Source organism: Ascaphus truei, chromosome 4, assembly GCF_040206685.1.
Source record: "Ascaphus truei isolate aAscTru1 chromosome 4, aAscTru1.hap1, whole genome shotgun sequence".
Classification (NCBI taxonomy): Eukaryota; Metazoa; Chordata; class Amphibia; order Anura; family Ascaphidae; genus Ascaphus; species Ascaphus truei.
The window spans coordinates 292,918,193-292,944,985 of NC_134486.1; the positions used below are offsets into that span (position 1 = coordinate 292,918,193).

At 43.9% G+C, this 26,793-nt stretch overlaps 1 protein-coding gene across 5 annotated transcripts in view; it reads right to left on the reverse strand.

Annotated features, from left to right (window-relative positions):
* Positions 1-513: 513 nt before the first annotated feature.
* The window catches only part of HS3ST5 (heparan sulfate-glucosamine 3-sulfotransferase 5), a 317,283-nt gene continuing 291,003 nt past the window's right edge, over positions 514-26,793 (reverse strand). For all 5 annotated transcript variants that reach the window (XM_075597658.1, XM_075597660.1, XM_075597657.1 and 2 more), the window contains 2 exons: positions 7,130-7,268; positions 514-2,137 (listed from right to left, as the gene is read on the reverse strand). In XM_075597658.1, coding sequence (XP_075453773.1) covers positions 1,207-2,137; positions 7,130-7,236 — 1,038 coding nt within the window. In that variant the 5' untranslated portion in view covers positions 7,237-7,268 and the 3' untranslated portion in view covers positions 514-1,206. The remainder of the gene's footprint in view (positions 2,138-7,129; positions 7,269-26,793) is intronic.

A 26,793-nucleotide genomic window follows, 5' to 3' on the forward strand; every position in this document is an offset into this window, starting at 1 on the left:
ATCCTGAAACTTTGCTGAAGCCCTTGTTCCTCGGTTGCTTTTACAGGTGAGTATTTATTGAAAAAAAATTGTCTTCTAGGCATATGAGGCATCCTCAACAGTGTCTCTTTCTGGTGGCGACTAGTGATGTTGTGCAATGGCCCCACCCTTATATAGAACCTAGAGCTTTCACATAAGATATAGGTAAGGGTCACGTTGTTTGGCCAACTACCTGACGTCATGAGAAAGGGCAGAGAGCACATGTTACACACATTATGCAATGGCCCTAGGCTCTATATAAGGGCTGTGTCCTCACATAATACTGTTAGGCACCAGTGGGGAGTAACCTCATTGGCCATGTATAACCTTGCAAGAGAAAAAGAAACTAACATTTCAAGAAATACTCTGTAGAATTTTCAAGCAACAGAAGATTGAGAGTGTCAATAAAGTTTAAGGATCCTTTGTTGCCTGGCCAGAATGGCTGTAGTTTACAGATAGGCCATCGAGCCATAGATTATTTTGTATTTGGGGGGGGGGGGGGTTGTTTTAGGCTCTGAAGTTATATTTATTTCAATAACCACTTCAGTGCCAAGGTGGTTACCTAGACACACATTGAGAGGGCATAGATAGCATCACTGGTACTCGAGGGGTTAATGACTCCCCTTATATCAGTCGGTGCTTGTGTGTGGGTAATATATTTTAATGTATTTAATATGTGATTATTATATATATTTTTTACATTGGTATATATTTGTTGTGCTACATTAGTCTACAGCCCTATTAGCTACCTCTGGCAGGTGAGGGTAGGTGGATAGTGGTAGGAGTTGCCCCAGTGCTCGCCTTAGCAGTTAATCAGGCATTGCATGGCAATTAAGTTAAGCAAGAAGGGGTTATGTAGTATTAGGAAGGTATTAAGCTCTTTGGTGCCTGTGTTGTACATTGTTTGCCTCAGGTATCACAGGGGTTAATGTTTTTTCTGCCATAGGGTTTGTAATAGCTCATTCATAACCTGATGTTAGAAGTAGACATGATTCCCCTCCATCGCTAAAGTGAATTAACTCCTATTCATCGGTGGAGATAAATATCGCATATCTATTACAATTGTTATATTGCAGGTTTCATTTTTTTCCGCAATTTCACTGACTTAGGCCATAACATTGCAGTAAAACATAGCATTATTTAACAGAGTTTGATGACTTCCGGCCGTAGTGTTGTCGACAATTGCATTTATGGCCAGTTAAATGTCCTCCCAGTGATCTGGTAAAACTTTTGATTGAAAGGATGAAAGAACTTGCGCAATTTGGTAATAACAGAGGGGTCAACCTCTGGATGTATGCGCCCCTTGCTACCTGCAAGGCACTTGTTAAAGACAATGTTAAATCGCAAGCAGTAAAACCCTCTGGTGGCATTAAAGTATAAATTATATTGACTTATTCTAGGGGGAAGGTTGAGGAACTCTTCCACCAGCTGCAATTCTGGCAGTGGTTCTGCGATCAGTCGATCCCCATCTACAATGTGAAACTGTTCAATGGGAAAATAATTCAACCATCTCTCCAAATGCTTGGTGTAGATACTGGTCCTCACTGCCTTGTACTTGGTATTCACCTCACAGGTGTTAGAGTCCATGGCCATTTTTTCAAACTTATAGTAGGTTTTGTTTTTTCTTTCCTTTCCCTCTAGCACCTGTGTGTAGTCGGAAATAGCTCTTGTTGTCGGTTCTCTTACAATGATGAGTAACTTAATGGACGAGTTCATTTTATAAATCCTTTCAGGGACCTCATCTGTTATAAAGTATGCAGGGCTTTTCTCAATAGTGATTTGGTGCGGGTGGGAAAATGGCATCTTTTTTCTGTACCACTCAATGCCTTTTGCATAGTTCTCATCATTATCAAAATAATGGATTTCTTGGGATGCCTTGACCACTGCAGGATGTAGATTCAACATCTCCAGCAAGGCTCGGGTGCCTCCTTTTCTCACACCTATGATAATGGCTTTTGGTAGCTGCTGAACCAAATTGTGGAGAAGGATTTGCTCTTTAGTGGCGTTGCCTTTACGAAATTCATGTAGGAGTCCCCTCTTAAACTGCATAGCTCGGAGAGTGATTGCATCCTGGCTGTGCGGTCCAAATCGACCATCAATAGGACATATTGGAGGTAGCCTGCAGTCAAAACAGTAAATGGAGAAAAAGACTGGATGTAAATGTTTAAAAACAATAAACAACACAAAAAATAGATACTTCAACAACAAATACAATTCACCAAAAGGTTTATAACCAATGGAAGCAAAAAATTGCCCTGAATTTTATGAAGCCAGTAAACAATGATAATGCATTTGAATAATTTGAGTAATTAAATAGAGTGATTACATACTTAGGCCCAGATCCGTTAACGTAGGGCTCATAACTTACAGCTATCAAAATCTATAATGGACGTTACGTTCCATGAGGTTAACACAAATCCACAAAGCTAATTGTATGCAAAAACAATAGCTTTTAGCTGTCTGATTAGCATAAGCTAACATGTGACGTTGGCACTGCCTCACGTTAGCTTCAAATAACATAACTCCCGTTAAGTATGTCTTGCACAAGTGGTGTTACTTCCATCCAGGCTCTGAAATCTAGATAGGAGAGGGAGAGAGCCTGCTCTTTGTTAAAAACCTAAGTGCTATAAATACCACAAAACACAGCTTCAATTAGCTCGTGGAGAGACACCTGTGCGCAAAAAGGAGCACTCCGGAGATACATGGGACATATGCTAATTTAGGCATGCAAAGTAAATCTAAATTATTGAAATTAAATATAACCCAGGTATGCTTCTTTTTGAGCACAGGTGTCTCAACGTGTTGTCTAAACTGTGGTTTGGCTGGTTTATATAGTACTTAGTACTCTCTCGGGCATATTCTAGTAGCTGCAAGTTTATCCTTGCAAAACTACATGGTTTGACATGGTCAGAAGTCACAAAACAACATTTTACAACTAGCTGTATACTGTATTACAGATTGCATCATTTAACCCGCGTCTACAAAAAGTGACAAACTGCACGAGGAGGGAGAGACCTGCGTGCATCCCATAAAACCTCAGTCTAAACGACAAAGGGAGAGACACGTGCTCAAAAGAGAGCACACCTAGGAGATATTCTAATGAGATATGCAAAGTATATTTACAGTCACAACCCACACCTCATAAAATATTTCCATAAGTTATTGACAAGTCTAAGGCCCCTTATGATGAAGAGGGTATTGGTGGCGGTCCCAAACTGATCAGAATCCACAACCTCTGCTTTTCTTAAGGTGGCCATATGTAACGGTTTGACCGGGACAGTACCATTTTTTCAGTGCTTGTTCTGGTGTTTCAATAGGATGAGGAAAATGTCTAGTTTGTACCGGTTTTGAAATTGCCACGCCAAACCTCTTGGAGCAGCAATATCCTTACTGAAAAATAGGAGACGTTTTAGTACCCAGATGCAGCTCGGCTTCCTGCATACCTCCTCCACCATCAGTGCTGGACATTGGCCCACTCTCAGAAGGCAGGCCCAATGTCCGCATCCACCCATGGGAGCAGCATGGGACCCGAGGCCTTCCCATTCCCCCCGAAAGTAAAGTAAAGTGTGTGAGTTCTTGAGGGGGCTTGGGTGTCTCAAGGGGCAGGTGTGTCTTGGTGGGATCTGTGCGTGTTTCTTGGGGGGGAGCTGTGCATGTGTCTTGGGGGGGAGCTGTGCATGTGTCTTGGGAGGGAACTGTGCATGTGTCTTGTGGGGTTGCTGTGCATGTGTCTTGGGGGGAGCTGTGCATGTGTCGTGGGGGGAGCTATGCGTGTGTCTGGGGGGAGCTGTGTATCTGTCTTGGGGGGCTATGTTTTTGTCTTTGGGGGTGTACATTGGGGGGGAGGTGTGTATTATTCATGGCAGGGTAGGTGTGTGTGTTTCCTAGGAGGGGGCATTGAGTGAGGGGGTGCAGGAGTGAGGGGAATGGGTGAGGAGGAAGAGTGGGGTAAAAGGAGGAGGAGGAAGAGTTGGGGGTAAGTGATAGAGAAGGGAAAGAGAGGAGGGTGGAGTGAGTGAGAGGAAGTGTGTGAATGAGAGATGATTCATAAATAACTTTGGATTTTATCCTGGTTAGTCACTTTCAAAATATGATTACCTTAGCTATTCTGGGTAGTAGCTATAACATTTAACTAAACCAGATGCTGGGAAGCTGCACTGTCACACATCTCCCAGGTATCTCAGGTGTGCTCCTTTTTGTACACAAGCAACCAGGGAGTAGAAGTGGTCTGCATTTAAAGGAAGCCAGGGGGAGGTGGCAAAATGCTCTCTCCACCTCCTCTCTCTCCTTCCTCACCCTTTTTTGTTAAATTGATGCATTTGGCAGGAGTGTCTTTAATGAATTTGCATCAATGTAGCGGTTTGTCACATCAGTGAGCAAGTGTGAATTGCAGGAGTTGTCCCCGCTGCGATCGGCAGCGCACGGGCCACCAGCTTTTTACCCCAAGTGTGCTGGTCCCCGATGCCGCCTTCCGACAGGGCTGACTGTGTGCTGTGACGCGTCAGGCCGCCGGAGCTGCAAGGAGGGGAGCTGTCTGGAGCTACGGCAGGGAGGTCTGATCTGCACTGTCCTCTGTACAGCATGGCAGCATCCCCCCCCCCCCCTCCGGTGCCCGTTTCGCAGGCTGTGTGTGTGTGTGTGGTGTGTGTGTGTGTGGGTGGGGGGGAGTGGTGGACTGACTGGGGGGGGAGGAGCAGCACGAAGAGCGAGCAGCAGAGGGCATGTGTGGGGGCTCGCTGCACTCTCTTGCAGCCCGGGAGACCCCCGCTGCAGCCCTCCGCTCAATCCACGCCCCCCTCCTCAAACCACGCTCCAGCTCCCGCTCCCTATGGACGGCAGGTAGCGGTCAATTGCCTCTCAGCACGCCGCCTGCATGCAGTGCGGACGCGCTGACTGAGGAAGCGGGGTCTCGGCCTTAGGGAGGAGAAAGTCAGTGCAGTTAAAGTAATGAGATGTATCTGCGATATGGACTGTCATTTTGCTCCATTTATCTAATGTAAACCACATATCCTACAGGTTTAAGATGGTGAAAACATGTCAGTTTAACAAGTTTCTGAAATGTGATGCTGCCACAGAAAGTATAAATATAATTGCTATGTGCTCCGTGGTGCAAAAATAATGACACTCTTTCAATTTATGTGATGGTAACCCAAATCACATGCAATGTACATGTTGTTGGCGTATCTACATCCTGTTAGTGTTTGTTGGTGTACTGGCTGATTTATGTTTTGCAGCGAGATGTGCTTTAATTTCGACTCCTATTACTAAGCATTGCTAGGCCATAAGACAACTTCTAGCACCAGAAGACAATTTACAGCCCATTCAAATGAATCATGGTGTCCTCTATGGCATAGACTACTTAGTATAGATTGCCCTTAATCTCTTTTCCCAGAGAACCTGAATGGAGTGATGTGATTTTTTTTTTACCTCTTTAGTGATGTAATTGTATTCCTAGATACAAGCCCCCTAACCTTGCCTATTTTTATCATTTTATTTACCTCAACTGGGAGGGGTGGGGGGTGATCTTTCAGAAACCATCTACGGGAACCCCGTTTCCAAGCTGCAATCAGCTTTGGATGCAAAATGTCTACAAAACAACTGTGTGATGGGGAAGGGGGCTTGCTGCTCTAAATAACAGTTTTGTGTATTGTAGGTTTGGGAGTGTTATATAGCAACAAATTACTTGTAAGTTTAGTTAAATCTTTTATTTTTTTTATTTTTTTTGCTGTCTTCTATTTGCATAAGTATCACTAATTCATGGTGATAAAAAAAGGATTAGAGATTTGTAATCCGTATTCTCCTGCCAGGTCGGTTTTTCATCCTGCTGTGTCACTGCAAAAAAGTTGCTGGACCTTCACTGAAAAATACATTCCTCTTGGGGTTTTTTCATCACTCATTGACATTGCTTGGGATGCCTATGACGTGGATTTTTTAGACTATATAAAATACACTTCCAAAGTCTGACAATTCTGTGGCCACTGAAACACAGAATGAGTTAAATGTATTCCAGTCCACTACAGAGTGAAAGATGAAAGGTGACAAAAACAAAGCAAGGAAGGGAGACATGTTTTATACTGCATGAAAGCACAGAAAATTGGAAGAAGAGGTGCTAGGCTAGAAACAGCTCAACTTCATTCGGCAGGCATGGAACCCCTTTTCCCCCCTCTACTTTTAATTCATTGTTCACTTTATTATAACCAGTGATATTTTCTCCAGCACTAGAATGTTAATATAGCATGTCATGGATTTGATAATGTTACCTCAGACACCAAGCAGAAGAGCGAGATATTTTTTATCTGCATCAATAATGGTCAATTCATTTATACCTTATATTACAAAACATTTTTTTAAATCTTTCTGTGCCCCTCCCAAACATGTCTTTATTTTGCAAAAAAGCAATAGTATATCTGCGATTCCACCACTCTACCATAAAAGCAGCTTCTCTGGCTGCTCGACCAATAAACAGTGCCAACAATACATCACTTTATTTTCATTCCCAGCAGCTTTTTCATGGCTTTCAAGGCTATCAATATCTCAGACAGCTCCAGAAACTCCTAGGTAATTAACATGGCTAGAACTCTCAGACCCTGAAGCAATCTTTCAAGTGCAATAGGAATTCAGAACTTGATTAGCTACTCAGACTCATGCATAATCTTAACTACAACTGGAGCACATTAATTGCCCACTCGTAAATTTCTCAGATACATAAACACATCACAGTGTGTTTGGCTGAGAACAGGGGGTCAATGTGTACAGGAAAAAAACAGGAGTTGCTTAAATTGCATTTTTGTTGGGCATAACATGTTTTTAATCAGAAAGCAAATGGAATAAAAATAGACAAAGAGGACATAAATCAATCAGCAGAAGCACTGCACGTTATTAATTAAAGGGTTTAGGCTAAGAGAGAAATACTAAGTTTATTAAGGAAAGGAGAACACACTTCGGTTTGTGTCATAAATCATAAGGTTATCAATGGATGATTATGAATATGCTATTTATTTCATAATTATTTTACCAGAAAATATACCTTCAGAATGATGTACAGATAATTTTCAAATGTGCCAAATATGTCATTAGGTTTCAAACATGTAGTATGGTTAAATGTACTTACCTATCCAAGCTCCCAACTCTGGCAACTAGATATAGGAGACTTCCAACAGCAAGGCTACCTAGCACAAAGAGCTTCTGTCTCAGCAACGCCTGCTGTTTGAATAGCATGGCCCTCCATCAATCTTCAGGACTTCTTCAGTCTGGAGAGAACAGAACACATAAACCACTCATCAGCCAGTATACTGTACAAGGTAATGTTTATTAACATGCAGTCAATCAATTTCTACAAGTGATTTAGACACACTTGAAAAAAAAAATCTCTAGTAGAATCATCAGTATTCTGCAAAACTTGTCCTTTGCATATAATTAAACCATGGTATTCAATCTGTTATTTTTAAAGCGGGTAAAGGTGTTACATACACATTTAACTCTGCAATATTGATATATGTATATTGTACAGCAGATCAATCAGATACTGGATATAAACAATTTGAAAGTAATTGTTGAGTTTAGCCTTGTACACACCAGGGGTGATGCTTTTTTGCTGCACAATTGGTGACTTTCTGGGGCGGAATGTATTGAAGAACAAAATGCCATCACCTTTAAAAGGAATATATATATATATATGTAGCGGTCATGTAAAATGCCTACAGTCATCTCTCCTGTTGGCAGTAAGGCCTGGTAAGTGTGGGCATGCCAGCAGTAATTATGGAGGTTTCCCCTCACACCCTGGTGGGGTGCTCTGTGTATGGCTGGGACTGGTCACATGCTCTGACTCCATGGTTAGTGATGTCAGAGATGTGTCAGCCTCAGAAGCTTACATAAGGCACAGCACTGTGTTGCAAAGTTAGTTCTGAGTTCTGAGTTCTGAGTTCTGAGTTCTGAGTTCTGAGTTCTGAGTTCTGAGTTCTGAGTTCTGAGTGTTGCTGGAAAGCTCTTGTCAGAGCTGAGGAAGGAGTTAAAGTTCTATCAGAGTGTCAGTTATGTTATAGTAACTCCATGGGAGGCTGTGTCCAGGGACCTGGCACAGGACAGTGATTCCTGCGGGAATAGTGAATCCCTGATCTGGGTGACATACCTAACTAAAGGGAGCACTGGCGAGATGAGCAGCTGAAGATACTCCTTGTGGAGGGCAGTTGCCCTGCCGTGTCAATAAAGATGAGTTCAGCCAGAAACCCTCTCGTGTATCTATCAAGAATGAGTGTACAGAGAGGAGCACCACGGAGGAGTTCCTCGCCAGGATCATCCCCATGCGGACGCAGGGACCCTGGTGAGGTGGAGGCGCTGCACTGGAACTAGGTGAGACTCAGCACACTACCTCAGCTGCCTGTCTGACGGGTTCTCCCCACACACCATCATGCGGGAGACTCAGGAGTCCTGTAGCCAGCAGGTGCACCATATGACATATCCACACTGTAATGGGGTCCGGTTAGACCACAGGGGCCAATGTGAGATTGGGTGGGTCAGGCCGGGCCAGAAACACCGTTACATTTGGAGGCGAGCTGCTGAGATCAGATCCGTCAACAGGACAGGCTTTTAGCTAGGTCACTGGGAAACAGGGAGAGTGTCTGCTGCCACTTTGTGCTGCGTAGGGACGGACCTAGGGGTGGTCAGGGGGCTGACGGGATATGGTCAGTTCGCAGGGACAACCTAGGGGCCTGAAGGGAGTGAGGGGTCTGGAGCGGGCTATAGCTGACCGAGTCACCTTGAGGCAGTGCTAGTTGGTAGGATGCCAGAAGGGACAGCCTGTTAACTTGGTCAGGAGTCCTGGAGAGGGTCTGCGCTAGGCTGACCAAGACAGGTAGACGCCCCAAGTACTGCATGGCAGAGCCAGCCAGAGTACCTAGCCATTCCAGACACTCACCGTAGGGAGCACAGACTGGGAGGAAGGAGTCACAGCAGACACTGAGAGAGTGAGCCTAGCCTGAGGTAGTGCAACACTGGGTCACACCTAGAAAAGGTACACATGTGGTGGTGCATCTGAGCTAATCTTTATTGTACCGGTGTGGTGGCTGCCCCGCAGAGTGGAGCCTCATGTACGACAACTGTTATGAGAGAGTGGAGGATCCGCGTGGCGCGGAGAACGTAAAATGGCGGACAGAGGCTGATGGGGAGGGCACCCGTGGCGTGCAACCCACTGAAGAGCAGACTGTCGCCGAGTTGTCATTGACCAGGCTGCTCTGGAGCGGAGCGAAGGCTATGGCTGCCCCGTTTTTATCCTGTATGGGACAGCGAGGGGCCACCCTTGAAGAGTGTGAAGAAATTGTTATAATTGGGGGAGAACCCCGTGAGGAGAGCGAACGAATGGACTTTTTGGGTGCAAAAACCAACCAAAATGGCGGTTCCCGCTTGCTAGGGAAACCGCATGGGACAGTTACAGAAAAAATGGCTGCTGCAGGACTTGCACAGAGCTGGCCGGGAATGGCGCGAACAGCAGAGCCCCGCCCTGAAGGGGGGCATGGCGCGAAAGCTATGGCTGCGCCGGGATGGACAGTGACTAATTCAGCCCCTGTGCTGAGTCAACCGTTGAGTTTATGGGACCCTCCCCTGATTTCTACCAGGGGGAGTGACTTTCAACTATGGCCTGTGGGAATGCACCCACTGGGCCCAGGGACTGATATCCAGACGGCGCCACTACAAAAAGTAGTTCCGGCCGTGGAGGTGATTTGCAAGCAAAGGTACCTTGTGCAAAAAGCTGCTGCAAGGAGAAGGCGGGAACTAGCCGCGGGAAAGGACTCCAGCTCTGGGGAGGAGACTGGCGCGAAAACGCAGACCGCGCCCACCAGGACTGAGAGAGGTGCGGCCTTAATTAAGGGGCATGATATTCCCCTGTGGGACCCGCCCATTATTGCAACCCCTGGGGGCGGGTTCCAACTCTGTCAGAGAAGGGAGGAGCCGAAGCAGGGAGTGGCGGATCCAGCAACTTCCACCAGTCAGTTGCGAGGAACCACAGAGAAGGAGAGACCTGTACAGGAAGTGACTCCTGTACAAAGAATGGCCTGCTCCTCCACTGTGGGCACTATGGTCTCCACCCAGCCCTACTCAGTGCCCGGCGGGGTGCTGGTGGTGAGGGTGGCCAATACAGAGACGGTAGTCGGGCTCTGCCTACAATGCGGGCTGCCCGGAGGTGCTGTGAATACGATGGCACGTTGCCCTCATTGCGGGACTTTGTATCTGTGGCCTATGCCCACGTTCGTCCCAATACAGCCTGCTGACCCCCCGGTGGATGTGACACGGCGCTCTGCTGAGTCCCCGGGCGCGCTATGGATCAACCGCGCGAGTCCCGGAGACAGGGGACTGGAGCCGGTCAAGTCGGCTGGGTCACTGGCCATTGAGGCGGCTGGATTAAACCCCGCGACAGGGGCAAAGAGACTTTCACCACGCCCCGCGACCCCTAGGTCGGGGCGAGGGGACTACTCTGATGAGGACCTCCGTGAGCTGGCGGTAGCAAGAACGGAGCGGAAAAGACAGACGGGGAGAACGACGCCCCGTGGGGTGAGTGACCGGACGTCCCCCGCAGATCGGCGATCCGACCGACGGAGTCCCGCCATCCCAGGACCTGGCGGAGATGGGAGAGAGACGCCTACACCCCTGCGGATGGGTAAGCCAAAAAGCCCTATCTCTTACCTGGTCACAACAGACGGCGAAGCGCTGGAAGGGCCGCGCCAGGCCCAACGCGCACGTGGAGGGACGGCATCACTTCCGGTGGCGACGGCGGAGCAACCGGATGTCGTGGGAGAAGAGATCCCGCATGGGGGTCCAACGCGAGATGGCGACGCTTCCGGTTCCGGGGAGGACGTCACTTCCGGTGGCGACGGCGGAACCCAGGAAAGGGAAGCAGCGACGCTTCGGCGATTGGGGGAAGGTCCCCGACCGCTCGTATTGCCCAGAAATCGGAGAGACGATGTCAGGACTGAGGAGGGTGAGACATCATCCTTGGACCAGTCTACGGACAGCCAGGAGCGGGTCGTAACCCCGTGGGGTCCCGTTCCCTGCCCCTATACCCAACCCCATGCCCTAGCTAATGCCCCTACCCCTATCACACGGTCACCGGGTTCACCGCCCAGCTTGGAACTTGTGGACATACCTTTGGGGGGGGAGGAAAAACGGACTGGGGAGAGGCAGCTCAGTGGAGCTACGGAAGGTGATTCACGGGGAGGAGGAGAATTGAGGGTGGCGGATACAGCACCCCAACCGGCAGTAAAGGCTCCGGGGTCCTCAAGGTGGTCCAAACCGCGATCCACAAGGTCGTCAGGGGTATTTTCATTTGATGACGATCGGGAACCAGGGCCTAATCCCTTTAAGGAGACCCGGTGGTGGGCTCCACTATTTGAGGGGTACTCCGCATGGATGGACCGTACTCGGTTCCTCATCCGGCGGGAGGACGTGGTAGATTTCTGGTGGAGAGAGGGAGAGTTTACACCCGAGCAGAGGGACAGGGAATTACAGGAGAGGTGGTTCCAGCTGGAGCGTAGAGACATAGCGCCCATGGGTCCCGACACACTATCAGATCCAGTAGATTCTGATGAGCCCCTATCATGGGTGTTACCTGGGAGGGCAGGTAATGCTGATCTGACCAGGGTCAGTAGGGCAGAGAGGGCTATAATAGCCAAATATAAAAAATCCCATGGGTTGGAGTATCCCTATGTTCCGGAGCCCCTGATGGATGAAATTGAGGACAATAGGGAAACGTGGCTCCAAGAAACTATAGAGCTGTATTTAGCCAATAGGGGGAGCGACATTGTAGGTAAAAAGGCGGAAGAAAGAATAGACACCCTGATGCGAGTGTGGAGCATAGGGAGAAATGTTCACAAACATAGGGTGACCTATGTGCCAGAGAGAGGATCACCTAGGCATTATTATGTTACGGTCCTGGATATGGGTAACCGGGAAGTGAGGAAACCTGACCCAGATCACTATTATTAAGGGGGTACTGAGACATTACGCGGGTTCGTGGCTGCTGGTCGGGGCGGGCTTGGCGGATGACTGTATTCATATGTACTGTATTATGAGGAAATTTGTGTGATGTTAATTATGTTTTCCGTTACAGTGTTTCCTGGAAAGAGGTATACAAATTTAGGTCCCAGCGTGGTCGATGGGATTCACCAGGGGGAGAATGTAGCGGTCATGTAAAATGCCTACAGTCATCTCTCCTGTTGGCAGTAAGGCCTGGTAAGTGTGGGCATGCCAGCAGTAATTATGGAGGTTTCCCCTCACACCCTGGTGGGGTGCTCTGTGTATGGCTGGGACTGGTCACATGCTCTGACTCCATGGTTAGTGATGTCAGAGATGTGTCAGCCTCAGAAGCTTACATAAGGCACAGCACTGTGTTGCAAAGTTAGTTCTGAGTTCTGAGTTCTGAGTTCTGAGTTCTGAGTTCTGAGTTCTGAGTTCTGAGTTCTGAGTTCTGTGAGTGTTGCTGGAAAGCTCTTGTCAGAGCTGAGGAAGGAGTTAAAGTTCTATCAGAGTGTCAGTTATGTTATAGTAACTCCATGGGAGGCTGTGTCCAGGGACCTGGCACAGGACAGTGATTCCTGCGGGAATAGTGAATCCCTGATCTGGGTGACATACCTAACTAAAGGGAGCACTGGCGAGATGAGCGGCTGAAGATACTCCTTGTGGAGGGCAGTTGCCCTGCCGTGTCAATAAAGATGAGTTCAGCCAGAAACCCTCTCGTGTATCTATCAAGAATGAGTGTACAGAGAGGAGCACCACGGAGGAGTTCCTCGCCAGGATCATCCCCATGCGGACGCAGGGACCCTGGTGAGGTGGAGGCGCTGCACTGGAACTAGGTGAGACTCAGCACACTACCTCAGCTGCCTGTCTGACGGGTTCTCCCCACACACCATCATGCGGGAGACTCAGGAGTCCTGTAGCCAGCAGGTGCACCATATGACATATCCACACTGTAATGGGGTCCGGTTAGACCACAGGGGCCAATGTGAGATTGGGTGGGTCAGGCCGGGCCAGAAACACCGTTACATATATATTCCCAGAATCCCTTGCTGAAGTGGAAGTGCTGGGTGATAATGGTGGAAGGCGGGGTTGCAGACCTGTCCAAGACATGCAAATGAGCATACAGTAATATTTCCATTTGATATAAAATATATATATTATTATAATAATGCAGGTTTTTTTCCCCTTCAGAATTAAACAATTCAGTATAAAACTACACCGGATTTTGACATAAACATGAAAAATTTGCTATTTAAAGGTCAATTTAATTTTTTGAAGATGTCCATTCCAAATTAACATTCATCTGTCAGCTAAGTACACCTTTATCTTCAAAGTAATGAAAGCTGTCCTGAGGAAGAGAGTAGAACTCTCAAAAGCTTGTCCTATTACATCAATTGTTAGTCAAAATAAAAGGTATTACATAATACCGAAGTACTCATTTATTCTGCACTATCGCAACTGAACTAATATTGCTATTTTGTATTTAAGTAATGAATGTAAGGCTCAGATTTTTAAGGTGTAACCTTAACCCCCAAACCCCAAAAATTGATTACAAAAAATTAATATAGCTGTTGAAGTCACTATTTACTGAAGTAACATTACAATGAAACACACATAGTCCAAGAAGACCACCATAGCTTTCATTGTTCTGTGTGATATTTCTAGCAACTTCAAATGAATAACAACTATTTAAAAATAACATTAAGGAATTAAACAATGCTGAAAAACTAAATCTAAAAATGTGTATGTAACAGGATATGTCCCATAATACCACTCTTTCCCCCATAGAATATCTGTTATGTAAGCCCCTAGTATGTTCAGGGCAGTAACAGGTTAATCTATGGGCCAGTGACCCCCCCTTATGCTCCACTTGTAAGTTAAGGAAGTAAGGTGGTGACTCATGGCCTGTGTAAGCCAATGAGGGATAGGTACAGTCCATGAGCCGCCCCTTCCAGAGACTTCCAAGTGGGAGTATCAAATCTGGGGGCTTATGCAGAGAGGATAGAGAAGGGAAATAGCACCATATTTTGGAGAAAATACTTCCCAGAGAAGCTTCTCCTGCAGAGAACATGGAGAGATTCATAAAATTCTCCACACCAGGTTTCTTTACTTTAAAAATTGCCAAACACGTGGAGAGATTGGTAAATTCGCCATGTTAAAATAGGGTGGTATGCAGGTAGCATAGATGCACTGCAACTCGCCATTCTGCCCTATATTATAGTGAGTTCAATCTAGCCAGAAAAACTTGGCAATTTTGAATCTCATCAGAAAAATTAGGTAACGCAGCTTTCTGCATACGACCATAACTTGCTCCAATTCTGTGGCTATTTTCTTGCCGTTTTCACATTAAATAACGTTCCTCTCTGCATAAGGCCCTTAGTCAGTCTTGTGCTGGCAGGAGAAGCGAGCACAAGGGCTGTAAGTCTTCCCCATCGGGGGAAAGCATGCCCATCCCAGGCTCAGGCCTGGGGACCATCAAGACTCATTGCCCCGTACTTCTGGGGTATGCACCCTCCAGACGTCTGGGACTTCAGAGATTCCATTCTGCTGCAATGAAGAGCTGCAGTGATGCATAATAAACCCTGTTCAATATACTTCTGCTTCGGTGTCAGTTCCTGGGCAGGAGGGGTAAGAGGTGTTGTGGTGGGAGCTGATGTCCTGCAGCCCGGGAGCCCATCACAACTGGAGGCGCTGAAGTACCAACAAGAAACTCAGATATCACCATAAGCCTGTCCTGGTCTCAATACCATTATGCAGATGACTCAGTATTTCCTGGAGCCTAACAGGTACCGCACCACACACATTAGTAACAGCAGTGGATCTCCAAAAGGGGGGGCGGGGGGACAGTGTTACATGAATGTTTGGTGCAGGTTTAATTTCTAAGTCTCCAAGTATTCTGGGCCAAGGTTACAACAGTATAATTGTTAAAACAAAGGAAGAGAACTTACAAAAACTACTTGGAATTTTAAAGAACTTTAATATTATATCAGTTAACGTGGGGGGGAAAAGATATCACAATATTGTGTTATTTCTAAGGCCTCGGGCATGGTCAGCACTTAGGCGCTGACCCGTGCTGAGGCGCGCTGCTGCTCGGCAGTGAGCCCCTGCAGCCATAATGAGAGCGGCTTTAGCAGGGGCTCGCTCACGCTTCCGCAAGCGCGCGGAAGCGTGTGTCTTAAGAAAATTTTCATTTCTGCGCTCGCCGGAGCGCAGGGCCGGTCACGTGAGCGGTTCCATGACATCACAGGCCCCCCCCTGACACGCCCCCGGATGGCGCGCGGTCTAAGGCCAGGGAAAGCACCCGCTTTCCCTCAGCCTCAGCGTGCCTCCGCACGGCTAAATTCACTATGGACTTAGCCTAAGGCTGCGGCCACGATGCCGCTGACCTCGCTCATGCTTGAAAGCGGTGACGTCACCAACTCTCCAAGCATGAGCGCTTGGCTGTCCTGCATAATATTAGAGCAGGAGCGGGGGTGTGTGCCTATTAAGGGAGGGGGCGTGTCATTGGCTGGATCGGGGCTGTGTGTGTGTGTCTGTCTGTGTGTGTGTGTCTGTGTTGCATCACAATACAATACTGGGTCTTACAGTTAGTAACTTCAAAGTAACTTGTTTTTGGTAAATGCCCCCTGCTTCACTCACCCTATAATATAGACTTGGTTCTACCTACAATACCTTAGTGACCCCGGGCAGAGTCTCGTCAATAAAAGACTTTGTAACTGGAGCCTGTGCTGCCACCTCTCTCTGCTCCAACCCCCTTCCACCTCTCTCTGCTCAGCCTATACGGCCTCCCTCTCCCCATTGGTCAGAGCAGAGTCATGTGACCCTGCTCTGTACTCCAAAATCAAATTCAACTGTCTCCCCAAGCACCAAGCTTGGGAGAGATTACGTGCCTGCGCGCCGTATGAGTGGGGACGTGAGGATTAATATTGTAATAAGTAAACTAGCGAGGACGCAGCCTAAGACCATTAAGCAAAGGTTTATTGTTCCAAAACATAAGCAAATGACAAACCCATAGGATCCCCTTAGTATGCATGGAAAGTTGAAGGTCTCTAGGTTTCCTGGTGTTGGAGCTATGACAGACAGACACACACAGGAACTTTTATTATTATTTAGATATACAAAACTACAATCTGTTTAAATATTTTCAATATTTGAATTGTTACAACTGATTTTCATAAAATTATTCTTTTAAAAAAAATGTTTTTATATAACTCCATTTTATTGAATTTTTGGCACCATATACAAAATTTCCATATCACAATATTTACATATGCTTTTTTAATATCTTCACTTTAAGAAAACCAAAACAAAAATAAATATAAAAACCTAACCAGAGGGGGGGGGGAGGGGGAGAGAGGGAACATGTATAATATCTTCCATAGCAGGACAGATCCTCTTCAGGTATGTCCATAGCCTTGTCCCCTGTGTGGGCTCTTCCCTAACCTCTGCCTACTTGACCGACATCATCTCATGTTGATTTAATAATATGTATCGTACATCTTCTTCACCTCCGTCAAGGGAGAACGCAAATTATTATTCATTTCAAAGAATATACCTTGACATGTGCGTCTCATTTTCAATTACATTTTCATTATTTCAACTACTCACTGACATTAATTAAATTCTTCAGGACTAGATAAGGAGCAAGGCAAGCGCAGGGCATGCAATATCCTGAAATCTGACACATTAATGTATAAATAAAGAGAGCAGGGAAGTGAATCACCAAGGGTTCCCCTGAGTTCATCAGTTGTCTCTGATTTCAGAGGTATTTGTAGTTTTTTTGTGTGTGTTGGTTTTCCCACAAATGACAAAAATGGCCGCTGTGGTCACCAACTGAAAGCTGCAACATCATCTCCAGATGATGTTGCAGCTTTTCTATTGGGTGCCAGAGCGAGATCTGATACCGGACTAATTGGTACCCGAGTTTGCACCGTGGAGCCCCAGTCCACCCCAGGCTTGCTGCTCTGGAGCTGGTGGGTTCCCGGTTCAAGTTAAAATTAAATAAATAATCATTATAGCTGGGATTTCTGCTTTTAATATGCAACAACAACAAAAAGATTTAGTACAGCTATGACAATGTATGTAACACACCAGCAGGGGTCATATGTTGACCATTTTAGAGCATTATTTGTCTGTGTGCTGCATTTCTGTATCAAATAAAGAGCCTGACTTAACCGACATACAGTATATCATATTTTCAATATAATTGCAGACCTCAGACGTAACAAACTGTATACATTATGTATTAGAGATACATTTATATTTAAAAAAATGCAATTTATTCCTCGGCTGTTCAATGTGCTCAGTTTTGCCCTTGTAAAGTAGGTACGCCTGTCAGTTGGGTTTATTAATGAGTAATTAGGGAGGATATACATGATGCACATATTATAATGGACTGCATTACACTCTACATCTTAGTCTATGACTTTTCCTACTTTCCATAGCATTAAATATTCTGCTAGAGCTTAAATCTGCTTAAAATGTAAATTGCTTAGTTAAAAAGTTGTTGCAAGCAGAAAACAGAAGTGTTGCAAAGCAAACTTTTCTTTGTCTTGACACTTACATCCCTAAAGGTTTGTATTAAAGCATAATGTCTCTATTAGCCAAATATATTAGAGTGACAAAAAAGAAGAACGTGCTCAGCCTGTGATTGGCGTAAATGGCTATTCAAGCCAATGGCAGCGCTGATTAGGCTCAAGTATATTTTATGGTAGCTTTGTGAATTCCCTCTCTTTATCTTCTTTTTCATTGGTTGTCTCATAATTTAAGAGTTTAATAGCCTTTTGGGCCTACATTTGAGCAGCTAAGGCCCTTATTCTGTAAGGTGTGATAAGCACAGATGACGTGCTATGGCATGAAAGCCCCGTGAACTTTCTGTGCTTATCACACCTTACAGAATAAGGACCTCAGAGGCATATTCATTAAACTTCGATAAATTCAATACAACATCGATCAGGTTGGCATGTTCCTGAACGCTGACATTTGTGTAAAAACGGTATTCAGTAAGAAAAATCGAATTTGTTTTAGTGTTTGGTAACAAAATACCATACCACACTAGTTTGTATTTGCTTGACGAGGAAATGAAGTTAACGTTCCATTTTGCTCCAGCAGTCTCGAAAAGCTGCAAAGAGGGAAGCTGCATCTTCCTGCACAGCTCTTACAGGCAATCACGCAGTTTGAATTTTAACTTTAATAACATAGTATTGAAGAAGGAGGTCTTGGGCCTGAACCACATTGATTTCAGGTCCAGGGACACCCTGCTTCCCAAGCTACAGGCCTCCGTAGGGGGTGCTGTTATCCCCGGCAAGTTTAAATGTCCTGGTCACGTGATGCGGAGATGACAGCTTTCAAGAGATACCGTCACCCCCTACGGAGGCCTGTACTTCGGAAAGCAGGGTGTCCCTGGACCTGAAATTAACTCAGTTCAGCTCCAGAGACCCCCGGCTTCAATACTGTTATTAAAATTAAAACACACCTTCATTACTTTAGGGGCTAAATGCTAAGATAATTAAGGGGTTAAACAGCTTTACCCAGTTTGAAAGTGGTAGAGGGGGTGGGTGAAGCTTGCAGTTGCCCCAGGGTGGATGTTTAAGCCTCCCGGGAGGTTTGCAGGAGGAGTTAACCCCTTCATTAATGTAGTGGTTACAACCACTATGGTAATGAAGCCGTTAACCCCTCCTGCAAGGACTAACCAGCTACTGTACCTTGGGCAACGTCACCCTTGAGCCACCCTCTATACCACCAATAGCACCACACAGGAATGGGCAAAAGTGCTATGGCAAATAGCGATTTTGCCCATTCAAATATACATTACAGTGCAATAAAATACAATACTATATAAAAAAAATACACTAGCCATTTTATCCATTGATTGTCAGTGTGGTACCTATTCCCTCAACGGGGGCATAGATAGCCACATTGGCAAACAATAGACAACCTACTACCCACCCTCTCTGTACCCCCAACACACTCATTAATTAGCAATAGCCCTATTATCCAAATTAAAAAATAAACCATTAGCCAGCTACCCTAAAGTAAATAAAAGTTGTACTTACCCCTGCCAGGATGAAGTCCATCCTTGTGTTCGTCCTCATCCTCTTCCATGGCACCAACATTAAAATTAAATAAAAAAGCTACTGGCCAGTAACCCCTTCTTTACCTTAGCAGTTAGTAACCGCTATGCTAATTAAGGGGTTAACCCCCCATCCTACTGCTACCCACCGCGGAGGTCTAACAACCCTCCACAGGGCAACTACCTCATCCCCCACCCCTTCTACCCCATCACCACACACACAAATGGGCAAAAGCACCAACTATGGCTAATAGCACTATGCCCTCAACAGGGGCACATATATCCACATTGGCAACCAATGGGCTACCCACATTTGTTTTTAATAACAAACACATACAATAAAATAAAAACAAACAGTATCCAAAAAAGGCATTGATTGTCACTGTTGTTATCTATGCCCTCAACGGTGGCACAGATAGCCACATTGGCAATGAATGGGCATCCAAAAAAACAAAATAAAATACAATACAATCAATGTGTTTCTTACCCATGCTGGGATGAAGGCTTTCATCCTCCTCATCCAACTGCAGCACTAACAACTCTTGATCCATGAAGCAATGATCCTCGTGCTTGAAGAGAAGTTCCTGGTGAGTAGATCTTCTTATCTCTCTTTTCTTATCTTCTTTCTTTTCATCACATTTGTCTGAAAAATGATACATCCACCAATCAGAATGGTGGATGTACCATGTGTCCAGGCATCAGGTTTGGCAGAGAACGACTTTCTTCATAAAAGCTGCTGTCAAATTTTACAGTAAAATATCCATTTAGGAGAACAAAAAAAAGGATAGTAAAGGCAATTTCCCCCAAAAGGTTTTTTTCCCAACCAATAAGGTGGCGCTAGGGCTTCAAATGGGCTACTTTTATGATGGGATTGCTAATAAATATTTTATATAATGCATTCTCCTTTTTCTCATTAATAAACCACATTAATAATGTTATCATCTGTCCAAGGACCATTACGTGCTGTCATAGGGGTTTATATATCAAGACAATTTTGAAACAAAATTGACACAGAATGCATAATTTTGATATATGAGAACGCACAGGTCCCCAGATCTTCTTTTAAAGAATAGATAAAGCTTCCATATTACCTATTTTTTCTAGCATTCTCTTTACATGTTGTACATCATGATGTCGTCAAGTCTCTGTCAGCCATTTTGTTGTTTTAAATTGTGATTATATGATAAGTAGAAATTAAATGTAAGTAACAAAGGGGAAATTAATGATACCAACCTACTTATTAGTATAAAAAAACGTATTTTTTTTTTAACATTTATATCATCTGATGCTGATGTCTTATACATGGAAGTCAACACTATCTGATATCTGGCAGGTTTATTGCATGGTAATTAAAGAAAAACAGTTGCAGTTATAGATACAAATCATGATGCCTAGCATTAAAATATTGCACTGAGCCAAGCCAATGTTAAGGGAGGGTAATCCCCAAACTGCAATGTCCAGCACTTGGTAAGCAAGCATCAATTTCCAGTTTTAGCAATTTTAAGTGTCCATATATTTACTGTACATCAATGTTTCTCCAAACACAAAATTGCTATAAAAAAAATAAACAAAAGCAAATGTTTAAGGAAGCATATAATCAGGCTTAGGCCTCGGCCAGGGTGGTGCTGAGCGGGCGGCGCGCTCACGCTGGCCGCGATTAAATACATTGCGGCAATGTGTGTGGCCAGCGTGAGCAAGCGCCTGCGCCCGCTCGGCACTTAGAGCAAGCAAATTTGATTTTGCTGCTCGCAAGTGCGTCACGTGAGCGGTCCGCTCAATGAGGGCGAACCAGTTCCGTGAGGTTGTGGCCGCGCCCCCAGGCGAGCACACACCTAGCCGGCCACGAATCGCCCGGCCGAGCACGAGCACCAGCGCGCCCGTTCCCTGCCTGGCCGCAGCCTAAGTATGACAAAGAATGATGCTGGCTTGCATTATAACAAAGGGAAATGTTTATACGGAACATTTCTTTTTAATAATGGTATGAGTATAAATTCAATAGTTCAATAATGGAAAGCAGAGATGATGCGGTAACTGTAGCTTATTAGAATAAAATGGCTTGGATAGTCCTTGAATTCTAGTACACTCAAGGTGCTATAAAGTATCAAAAGATGACAAAAAATAAGATCTCTGAATATGAAAAATACATTACAGAGCACTTCAATACAAATTAATTAGATCATGCTTCTTTGGTAACAATAAGACGTAAGCAGTTTCTTGGGGAATATCCAATACAAAATATGCATTATGTTGCATAATTCATGTAATAGGCAATATTATATACATATGCTAAAAATATGACAAATACATAATGAATTAAACAGAAATCAATATGAATGGCTCTGCTAACCAATGGTAATGCATATATTCTGTGGAACTGATCAATTTGTTTCTGTATAAATAATGTATGACCTACTAACTGTGTTCCTGTACCTATATATTGACTTTCAATCATTTATATTAGTGGTGTATAGTTTTATCATTTCTGTTGTAATATCTGTGGTTTGTATATAAAGTACAGTGTTTTTCTCCAGTATGTACGCTTTCCTCTAATATGAAAGAAATTTCAGTACTTTGGGAGGATAGAAGAACACTGAACCATGTATAATTTGTTAAAGTTATATAAGCCTTTAGAAGTTAAACTTGTGATTTTTGGGCGGATGTATTGGTGATATCTGGGATTTTCCTTATGCAATTTGCAAAAATCACAAAGATTGAATGATTCGGAAAATTTGCCAAACTTTTCAATAAAATATCTGGTTACCAAATGGCAAACTGCATTTGTACTATATATCATTTGCAGAACTTTAGAAATTGCACCACAGACACTTACTATACTTGGAAATATATTTAGCCCAAACAGATTCTGTTCCTAGACATAACCTACCACGGCAAAAGATTAACCATAAAATTCCCATTGAAATATCTTGTATTGGTAGTTCTGTGCTATTTTTATTCATTCCATTAGCATAGGGAATGCTTTAAGGTTTGCTCTAAGCAAGCTCTCTACCATTCCATGTGTTGAGCTCATCCTGCTTTTGATATTGTGCATAAAATATTTATCATACTGTATGTCGCAGTTGTCCGCTGGCACAGAATTTGCAGAATAATTTTCATTTATTCTAAGCAACTGGCAAATTGGAAAAGCATGAGAGTGCTAGCTGATTTTTATGTTTTTGTTTTTGTATTAGATATCTGTTGGATTTATAAAAGCCAAGAGTAATGAATGATCATCTGAACTCAAACTAAAAAGAATATAGATCATTTTAATTAATGTAGGCCTCATTCCAAGTTGGCTTTAAATCTAAAATGACTTTGTTTGTGCTTTTTACATGAGATGGAAAACTAGAGTAGAGCTTTGATAAACTATACGTTTTACAAAAAAAAAAAGAAACCTATGCATATATTTATCAACTCAAGTATGAAGCTTAAAGCACATTGTTCTATATTAGACACCATTGTGTTGTGTTATTGTATAATGTACCTGTGAATTTTAATGCAAAGCTCACCAATGAAGTACAATCTTGGTTTTGAAACTCTTTTATAGGTATTATACACACAAGGAAAACATGGACTGCTTGAATGTAATTTCTAGAGTTAAAAATAATGCAATAAAATGAAATACTGAACCATTTTTCTCAATACCTGAAGCATAACTGCTAAAAGGTCCAAATATAGACACTCTCAAGTCAGCTTAATTCATCATATTTAAACCCAAGACTAATAAGTATATTCTTACACCTGTACTGCTGCGGCTCATCTGAGTCTAACAAATCACCGTTTTTTCCCTGGCTTTTTCCTGGAATGCGACACACTTCACCTGGAGCATGCCGCATTCATTTTGCGTTCTCAGCCACGGGTCATGCGCGGTTGACGCGCGGTTGATGCGTTTATTGACAATGGTTCGGATTTAATAGGTTGCAATTCTTCGCGTGTCCGCCAGATGGCAGATATTCATGAATTGTAATGCGCATGCGCTTCAGTAATGAGTCGACTTGCAGGTGTTTCGTTTAAAAAAGATACCACAGTGTGCTATTGTAACTTGGCCTTGAGACTGAAGGAAGAGGTTGCAAAAATTTATCAATTTAGGCTTTTCATATTAAAGAAAGACAAAGACCAGTTTCGGTTACAGTATTCTCCAGAGACCCGCCCGCCATGAGTGTTCAAGTGCAGCCCGCTTTCCAAAAACCCGACAGACGTTATGCGTATTTGATATGGGCCGTGATTAATGCAACAGAGGATAGGATGGCAACAGTTGTTCAAATTTATCAGTATTTTATCGAAAACTATGACTTTTACAAATTTTCGCCAGCCCCTCATACGTGGAAGCGTGCAATAAGGAAAAGGTTATGTAGCGATCCCTGTTTTTATCATATTGAGCCACAATTTGTTGGAGGGTATTGGTGTGTATCGCCGGCTTTTTCCTGTATCTATGATCATGATGACGGCAAAAGGCGAAGGGTCGTGTTAAAACCAACTAAGAAACGACAGTCGCTGCCAAGCAATGCACCAGCAACGGCTTCCAATGACGGTTCCACCGTCAGTGACAACCCTTGCTGTCTATCCAGCAAGCCTGAGCCGGTTTTCGCGTGCAGTTTCGATCAAGCTTGCATGTACCTAAGCAATTTCCAGCCTCATCAGCTGACTACAGGTGGACTAGTCCCACTGCAAACTATCGACGTGGATGATCAAGAACGCTGGACTGGCAGTGGACCGGTGCCGGCGCCAGCTGAATGGGAAATTCTATGGTGAGTATTGTTAGTATTGTTGCCGTATTATTTTCTTTGTTTTTTTTTATTTTGACAATGCAGTATCAATATCGGTGCGATTCGAAAGTCAAGCGATTCTCCTGTAAACAATATCATTGGCTGAGCGGCTTCTACAGTACTGTACTGCAGATACTGAACAATTGGTTGAACGCTAGGCGCATGCGCATTTGAACCTTCTTGAAACGCATATGCGTGTCATTACATCGACGGTAGGCGCGTGCGCATGTGAACAGGAGATGCCCCCCGAGAAAATTATTGGTGGGACTGGCTGGGAGCGTCTTTAGGGGGCTGACCATTACAGTAAAACTTTTCTTTTTGTTTTTCCTCAGAAAAGAAAACGGCAAATGTAGGGATTTCTATGGCTAATATTGCTTTGTGTAACAATGCCTGCACATTGCTGAATCGGATTTAAAAAGCCACGTACCGCAGTCTACAGTTTAGTGGCCGTTGTTATTGATTAGGATAGAATACTGTACCTGAAACAGTATGCTGATGTTTTCCGGCCGTACAGTATACAATACTTTTTTATACACTGGCGACACACTTTATTCGAGCTCGGCTAGTCCCACGAATTTGGGTATACCCGGGTGTATTGAGGTTTGTGACTGTTTTCTGCCCGAGTGCATTGAGGTATTTTCCAAGCAGGGATTGAAGCATTTTATTCCTGCTGGCTGCAATACTGCACAGTATATATATATATATATACTGCATTACAATTCATGAATTTATGCCATCTGGTAGACACGCGAAGCATTGCAGCCTATTAAATCCTAATCATTATCATTTAACAGATCAGCCGCCCGTCAGCCAGGCATGAACCCAGGCTGGGAAGGCAAACGCAACGGGGCTTGTCAGAGGTGAGGAGCGGCGCATTCCAGGTATCTTCCAGGTACATACTGGGTATTTGCTCGAATAAAGTGTGTCGGTGCAGTATACAGTATACTGTGTAATAAACCCCAAAAAATAAAAACTATGCATTTATTCTACATGTATTACAGTGCCAGTACATACAGTACAGTATGTGTCTTCTATTTTTTTTTACTACTCATACTGAGCATGCCTACAGTATACAGTGCAGTATGCCTCGACATTCTAGAAACACTGTATTTTGTTACAGTAGCAAAGGAGCCAATGGAACAATGTAAAACAAATAAACATGTTCTTTTATTGGTGGAGTAAGTACAAAAACATTTATTTACAAATACTGTACAATGTAGAAACATTTTAAGTGCACAGCAATTCAAAACATCAACAGGTGTATGGTTTACTGCTACAGTTGTGAAAACATTTATGTCAGTCAGTATGGTTTACAGTCACATGTTTTAAAAAAAACTTTATTCATAAAATACAGTATACAAACGAAACATCTCATTTATTAAGAAACATATACAGTACAGTGGGATGGTGTGCAAAACTGTCAGTCAGACCTGCACCACTACAGTCCTCGAGGGCAGCAAACAGGGCAGGTTTTCAGGACAACCTTGAAAACCGTGCCTGTTTGCGGTCCTCAGGGACTGGAATTGTGCAGGTCCTGTGTGTGTGAACAGCAAGTTAAAACATTTCTGTATAAATACAAGTAAAAAAACACACAACAACATCTCCTTTATTCAAGTACAGCAGGCCAAAACACCCCGTGAAGCTGCATGTGTGGGGTGCCATCTCTAGGCGTGGACCAGGATGCATTGTCATCTTTGAAGGTAAAATATATCAAATATAATGTAGCCTTATGCACTGTACTTTACTAGTGTAGCCTTACTGTATGCACTGTACTGTACTATTGTGCAGTTTTTTGAGCACTTTTCTTTTCTTGCTATAGGAATCATGAATAAAGCTTTCTTCCAAGACAACATTGTCCCTGAGATAGTGCAATACATCACACGCGAGTTCCCGAATGGTCACCGCTTCTACCAGGACAACAATCCGAAGCACACCGCGTCAACAGCGCATATCCTTGAGCGCGGTATCAACTGGGTGAAGACGCCAGCTGAGTAAGTGCGGTAACCGTGTCTCATTTGTTTCCCACAGTTTTTACTGTGTACTGTACTGTATCTCTTAAACTAATTGTCCTTTTTTTCCAATGACAGATCGCCAGACTTCAATCCGATCGAAATGGTCTGGCATCAGCTGAAGGACCATATCCGGAAAGTGGCGAAACCCTCCAAAAAGGACGAGTCGTTGAAAGGCATAATGAATTTTTGGAACGATGTACTCACTGTGGAACGCTGCAATAAATATATAGACCATATTGCCACTGTGTTGCCCATTGTCATCGCGCGTAATGGGCAAGCATCAGGAAAGTAGTACTGTGCTGTAGTATTGTAAGTACAGTATGATACAGGTAAGTATGGCGCAGATTTTTTCTTTCCCAATAGTCAGAGTATACAGTAGTTACAGTTTTTTCTTTACAGAGAGAGCAGCACCAGCCATCAGGTTACAGTACATAGTATTTAACAGTAGTCAGAGTATACAGTAGTTCCAGTATAGATTAGTTTGACAGTACTACAGTAACTGCCTACTAACTGCTCAATTTTTTTCTTTCCAGAGAAAGCAGCACCAGCCATCTACAGTAGTACTACACATCACACAATGCCATAATACAGTACGCACATAACTGAACTCATTTTTTGTTTTCTTGTCGTTTCAGGAAAAAAGGGTGGCCTGGGGGAGGTGGGGTTTTGTGTCCAGTCTAATCTGTTTGTACAGTAAAATGTACAGTATATAAACAGCAGTATTGATGTACCCAAAACCTCTCCTCTCTCAATGAACTACTGTACTGTACACGGAATGAGGAACAAGATAAAGATGGAAAAAATAATATTACTATGTATACTGTATATATATATATATATATATATATATATATATATACAGTATATATATATTATACATTACAGTAGAAATATTATTAAATAATATTCTTATAAATGTGGA